Here is a 6172-nt window from a genome sequence, read left to right as displayed (position 1 = left end):
TCCACACTTCAAAGGTGGGATGATCTCCTTTTGTTTTTAGCCGAGCACGAGGAACGACCAGTAAGCCGTGGTCAGAAGACCTGACCTGCTGGTGAAATAGTGATGCAGGTCAGAGATGAACACAAGTGCCTGACCATGCAGGGCTCTGTATGTGAAAACAAGAACCTTAAAATAAATCCTGAACCTGATGGGAAGCCAATACTGTAGAATGCTGGTTAGCTGGACAGGCTAACGATTGCAGTTTAGTTAGAGCAGCAAAGCAAACAGTTTAATGGGTCCCTCTCACTTTTGCTCTTGCATTTTTTTAGTTTTGAAAAAAGGTTGCAACCCTCTGGATTAAGCCTATTTCTATATAAGGGGAAATCTAAAGCTTGGTAGGCCTCCCATTCCTAGTGACAGTGCGTTTCAGTCATCAACTGAATTGAAATCTGGGAAATATTAGTGTTTGGTGAAGTTCTTTAGGACCAAGTGTAGTCTTTAGTAGTATTTTTATACATTATACATTACATCTACAAGGACAATGCTGCTGAAATCCATTTCCAGCAGTAGCAGCAAAGTCACAGTGTACCACCTGCTTAACATTTCCTCCCTGTGAAAAGACAGATACATGGTAGAAAGAGATACTTACACCGGAGAGGAATTTTCGGTATGAAGAAGATGAGAAAAGTCAATTTAAATTTGATTTTTATTGAGGAATGATTTGTTAGCTGCAATCTAAAACCATGCAAATATTTTCCACTTGGCTATGCCAAGCCAATGTCATAAAGCACCAGTTTATCACACACACACACACACACAAACACACACACACAGATACACACCCTCGCTGACCTCTTCCTCCTTCCTCTCTCCCTCAGTATTATGGGAGCGGGCAGTTTTAAAACAGAGGTATTTACGACTCAGCACTCTCCTCTAGAGTTCCTGGAGCTCCACAAACATGTGGGACTGGCAGTGTAACACCACCAGCTCAGTTTAAAGATAGACCAGGTTTTGGTTGGCTATCTGACTATTTTGGATTAGGGTCCATCTGTCTGTCTGCGCACCTGCCTGTCTATCTGTCTGTCTGTCTGACTGTCAATCAATCAAATCTTATCTAGAATTGGATGGGGATTACACTGGTCACTTCAATTAAATTTAAATTTAGCTCTTCATGGAGCAACAAGTGTATTTACAAAGGATTAATTATATACATATATATTTTTTAATGTGAAATCTAAATCTGCAGAGTAACTAGTGACTATAGCTGTCAAATCTGTCAAATAATGGTAGTGGAGTACAGGAAAAAGTATAATATTTGCCCCTAAAATGTAGTAAAGAATAAGTATGAAATAACACAAAATGGAAGTTCTCAGGTATTTGAAAGTACAAGTATCTCAATTGTACTTAAGTACAGTATTTGAGTAAATGTACTTAGTTACTTTCCAATACTGTCCTTGTGTATTTTATTATTTTAATCTGGACACTGGAGATATTGTAATCAATCTAAGTTTGGTCACATTTATATTTTATTTTTCTATTTCTGATATGTACACACAAAAGTAACAGCAGTAGTAACAGTAGTAGTAATAGAGGTTGTGGCAGTGATGCAGTATTGTACATATACTATATAATGAATGGTAAGTTTTCATTTTCAACTGTTTAAACTATGCAAATTTGTAATATTATTTGTTGGCCTGACAAAATTAGATATTCCTTACTTCACCTTGAGTTACTTTCAACAACTTTTACCTGTTCTTTAAAAACTAAAAGAATCTGTCGCCATCTACTGATCAAAAGGAGAATTTCAGCCAACCTTGAGCCACAGGTGAAAACGATGCAGTGATGATTAAAAAACAGCGACTCCATCTGTTCAAACAAAAGAGAGTGTTGAGGAAAGGAACAGAGAGACTCTACAGAGCTGACTGGCAAGATTTATATGCAGGGCCTGCAGCATTTTGCTTCTTTCTTTTTAATGTGTTTTTAAAGGGGTTTAAAAGTCAAGTAGACATGACAGACAGATATTTAGAAATTCTGAGAGACAGCGGTCATGCAGTCAACTACATCCCATCAGGTCGACAGCTCCCCAGAACTCCTCCTTTGATGGATGTAACGAGACACCTGGATTTTTGTAATATTGATCCAAGTGAGGATTGTGAGAAACCACCGCATAATATGGAGGTAAATGCCGAGATTGCGCATTATTTCACCCCTCTTTATCAAACTGCATACTTACTGTAATCAAATCTGTTGTCCTCTCACTTCATCAACAGGCGGGTGCTAGAGGTCAAGATAACCTATACAAGACTTTTGATTTTAACACTCCTGAGGCAGAAAGAGATGACCCTGAATCATTGCTGAAAGGGATGAAGGGGTATCAAATGACCCCAGGTGACTTGGAGTTTATTAAAAGGATGAAAGAAGAGAAACACACTAAAAAACTTCAGGTAATTCTGGGTTTCTCAACTCACTGATGCTGCTTGATTATGCTCTTGTTCTTTAGTTGCACCTTTTTACCAAGATGGCAGTGTGCTGATGCACAATGGTATATTCTGACTGTCTTCAGGGAGACCTGGAAGAGGTGCAGAGGTTGTTAAAGAAGGAAATGATGGCTACAGAGCTGGTGTGTGCTTCCAGGGAGAAAGTACAGGCTGAACTCAAAAAAGTGGGTCTCTCTTTTCTTTTTTTTAAATTATAATACACAAGATTATGAGAATATGACAAAACCTATGCAAGACACCCCTTTTAGCTTGTACACGCTGAAAGCCTTATCTCCAAAATGTCAACTTTTCAGTGAATTAAGTTTGGCAAAAAAAACAACTTAAGGTTTCAAAGGTTTTCCTCCAACAGCAACCACTTCACGATTCCTTGTAGTTCTGTAGCTGATACAGGGGGACATCTGATCTCCTCACATCATAATAACACACTCTCTGAATGTTCAAGACTGTGTCTGGTATAAGCATGTTCACGAGCATTTTATATTGTGCCTGGAATGATACTATTTTTCCCAAATATTTCTTCCCCCTACAAGGTAAACGATGGTATAAATGTGAAGTTAAAGATGATGGATCCTTTGAGATCATTTCTCTGGCATTTACAGTCTGTTACAGTGGAAACTGACAAAAAAAAAAACAGCCAAAAAAGTTGATGACGGCCAACAAAGATTAAGAGGCAGGTTGCATCCACAACTTCAAACACAAACCCACTGAGCCTGCAGAATTGTTGAAATAACATGAAATGTCAATCACTAATCTTAAACTTGTGTGAAAAGCATGCAGGTTCCTTTCACTTGAAATGTAGATGGAAAGAGAACAAATAAAAAATACCCTGTTCTTTCTGTCAGTTCCCATCCTGTGAGGAGCTCACTGAGTGGGTAAAGGTGGTCTTCAAAATGACATCGCCGTCGACTGAGTTAACAGACCTAGATGCCAAGTCTCTCCTGGCCATGGTGACAAAAGAGAACCTCCAAAGAGCCATGGATGAGAAGAGGATTGAGCTCACTCGGAAGGAGAAGATGGTGGCAAGCAAGTAAGCTGTGTGCCCACGTCTTGAGTCACTGAAGGTGGTCAAATCATACTTTAAAGGATCATGCCAGTGTCTCCTAATATATCAGACTATTGGTTTGCTTGATTGCCAGACATTTTTCAAAGCATGCTATGGTTCTTTTAAGGTTTCTGCTTGTCTAACGTTACCTTCCAGTTAGCAATTGGTTTTAAAACAGTATAGTAGGGAAAATGAAGGACACTCGAGTAAGCATCAAAAAGGGAAGCCAAGAGCTTGATGAGAAGATCTATACCACTCCTGTATGTACAGTAAACATGAATACATTAGCATAAAGACTGGAAACGGAGGGAAGCGGCTAGCTTGGCTCTATCCAAAAGGTAACACAGTCCACCTATCAGCGCCTCTAAAGCTCATTGATTAACACGTTATAGCTTGTTTCTGTAATCTGTTCAAAAACTTAAGGGTAAAAACATGTTGTGGTTTTATGGTTTATACTTGCTAATTACCTTAAAGTACAACAGTACTTTCTAATGCAAATGTTTTATTACAACACTTTGATTGCCCCAAAACTTCACTTTGTCATTTTCACCAAACTGTTTGTTTACTGCGTTCAATTTGTCCACCAGATTATCTCATGAATGCTGAAAAAATATTGTCCATCTACACTGTATGTGTTTTAACATTTAATATGCAAGCAAAATATGGGGTTAAACACTAACCTGAATTCTTCAAACATAGGCGGAAGAAAGAGATTGAAGAGAGAGGGCAGCTTGAAAGACTAATTGCCAGTAAACGGGTAAGAGAAGCTCCAACCTGTGTAACATTTTGTTGAGTGATTTATTTATGTTTAACTATTAATATCTGCTTTCAGCTGGGGATACAGGGGTTGATGAACCAGTTAAAGGACCTGAAATCTGAACTTGATCAACATGAGGTGAGAATCTGAAATGATTTTGTTATACACACATTTTTGGTCTTCACACTTGGCTGATTGAGCAAAAACATAGTCGCATCCAGTAACTGAAGGCTTTTGAGGATTTACTGTACTCTGGTTTCACAGGAAGCCTATAAAGCTCTTGAGATGCAGATCAACTCCCAAAAAGCACCAGACTTCCAAGTGGAAGCAGATACCTCAGAGGAACTACACGCCACTAAAAGCCAAGTGAAACGCAGAGGAAAGGAAAGAGAGGCTGTTAAATCTACTGAGAAGTTGCAAGACACAACAAACCAAAGTAAATCAACAATGAGTAAACACACAGACTGTAAAACAGACAATCAGAACACTCTGAAAGATGATCATGCAAATAAGAACAGTGAAAGAGAAACTTTGAAGGCAAAACAGATGTCTGGAGCTGCGGCAGAGAGGCCGGCAAAGCCAGTAAAAGCAGTCAGAGTTTCACGGAAGAAAGTCGAAGAGCAACAATCAAATCAAGTGTCTGTACACACTGTGAGAGGGAGAAGAAAGCCTCCTGGGACCACACAGACTGCAGCATCACAACTGAAAGATCGAGGTAAAGTGAAAACTGAGGAAGATCAATCCGCATCGCAGCAGGCGGCTTCCTCGAGCAGCGGAAAGAAAGCTGCAGGTGATGTTCAAGAGAGGGCGCAAAACGCTGGTCTTAGGAGATCCAAGAGGATAGCAAGCAGGAGGTGATGTGTTTCACTGTTGAGCAGCTCCACTGGCATTGGTTGCTCATGCACTTCAGTGATAGCTTTTGCAGACTGCTGACACCACAGCTTTTTTGGGTATGTAGGGGATGGCAATGGTCGGTCCAGACCTAAATATCTCATCAATATTTTGATGTTTTGCCTAAATCTTCATACAGAGTACAAGTGTTAGCATGCTAACAGTCTAAATTAAGATGGTGAGCATTAGACCTACTGAACATTAACATGTTAACCTCTAGCATGGCTGTAGACTTAGTCTTTGAACTTTGTGATTTTTAATTGTCTGTATATAATTTTAAGAGGCTGTTTTTATTAATGTAAAAATAAAATTAACTTTCTCAAGTAGATTCGCATCTGAGAATTGATTTGTGTGTGATGCTTATGCAAAGTGTTTTCCACTAAAGGTGTACAATAAAGTACAAATATGATTATTGTAAGTGAAAGTATTGCTGTGAAGAGAACATTATTTGTTTTCCAAAGGATTAATATTAATGTGAAACCTGTCTGTCTGAATGGAGGTCAAAGGTCATGGTCAGCTACACAGCAGCAGCATGTTAGAGGTGATTCTGGGTTTAATGTCTATTCAGAGTGCATGCTTGTCAGCACTCGACCTGAAGCAAACTGAGTTTAATTTGTTTGACATGTGGTTAAAAAGGAACAATTCCTTGACGCTCTTTTTACAAATTGACCGTTAGAGCACATGTGGCTCTCTAACACTTAGACAAGTTTTTTTTTGAGGGTTTTCTGTAGATTAAGTAATCACAAAGTAGTAATTGGTATTTCTGTGAGATTATGATTTTTGGAGCCAATTTTGGCAAGAGCCAGTGGACACTTTATAGAATCTCACATTTCTCTGTCACAGTTGGAAATGAGTCGGGAGCACTGCTGAATCACTGCAGTTTCCCTCTAGTAATTCTTGGACACCCGAGCTGCAATTTGGGTGAAACATTGTTAACATTGTTCTTACATTAACTCCCAATCAGTCAGTCTGAGCAGGGGGAAGAAGGGAAACGCCTCGCATTCG

At 39.2% G+C, this 6172-nt stretch overlaps 1 protein-coding gene across 2 annotated transcripts; it reads left to right on the top strand.

Moving 5' to 3' along the window:
* Nucleotides 1-1860: 1860 nt before the first annotated feature.
* LOC123973041 lies at nucleotides 1861-5493 on the top strand. Of its 2 annotated transcripts, XM_046052890.1 has the most exons (7): nucleotides 1862-2157; nucleotides 2250-2423; nucleotides 2543-2641; nucleotides 3320-3504; nucleotides 4219-4276; nucleotides 4352-4414; nucleotides 4541-5493. In XM_046052890.1, the coding sequence occupies exons 1-7, from the start codon at nucleotides 1987-1989 to the stop codon at nucleotides 5132-5134; spliced, it is 1344 nt and encodes a 447-aa protein (XP_045908846.1). In that variant the 5' UTR covers nucleotides 1862-1986; the 3' UTR covers nucleotides 5135-5493. The 2 variants fall into 2 exon arrangements, with proteins under 2 accessions (XP_045908853.1, XP_045908846.1); XM_046052897.1 differs by lacking the exon at nucleotides 2543-2641 and having other exon boundaries at nucleotides 1861-2157.
* The last annotated feature ends 679 nt before the right edge of the window (nucleotides 5494-6172 follow it).

Source organism: Micropterus dolomieu, linkage group LG01 (assembly GCF_021292245.1).
Source record: "Micropterus dolomieu isolate WLL.071019.BEF.003 ecotype Adirondacks linkage group LG01, ASM2129224v1, whole genome shotgun sequence".
NCBI lineage: Eukaryota > Metazoa > Chordata > Actinopteri > Centrarchiformes > Centrarchidae > Micropterus > Micropterus dolomieu.
The sequence above is the reverse complement of the archived record's forward strand: the minus strand, read 5'-3'. Positions and strand labels throughout refer to the sequence as shown.

Excerpts from the sequence above, each read along its gene's own strand:
- LOC123973041 (XM_046052890.1), top strand. The coding sequence starts at position 1,987 with ATGACAGACAGATATTTAGAAATTCTGAGAGACAGCGGTCATGCAGTC. Across the intron at positions 4,277-4,351 it reads GACTAATTGCCAGTAAACGG|CTGGGGATACAGGGGTTGAT; the intron begins GTAAGAGAAGCT and ends ATCTGCTTTCAG. Across the intron at positions 4,415-4,540 it reads CTGAACTTGATCAACATGAG|GAAGCCTATAAAGCTCTTGA; the intron begins GTGAGAATCTGA and ends CTGGTTTCACAG.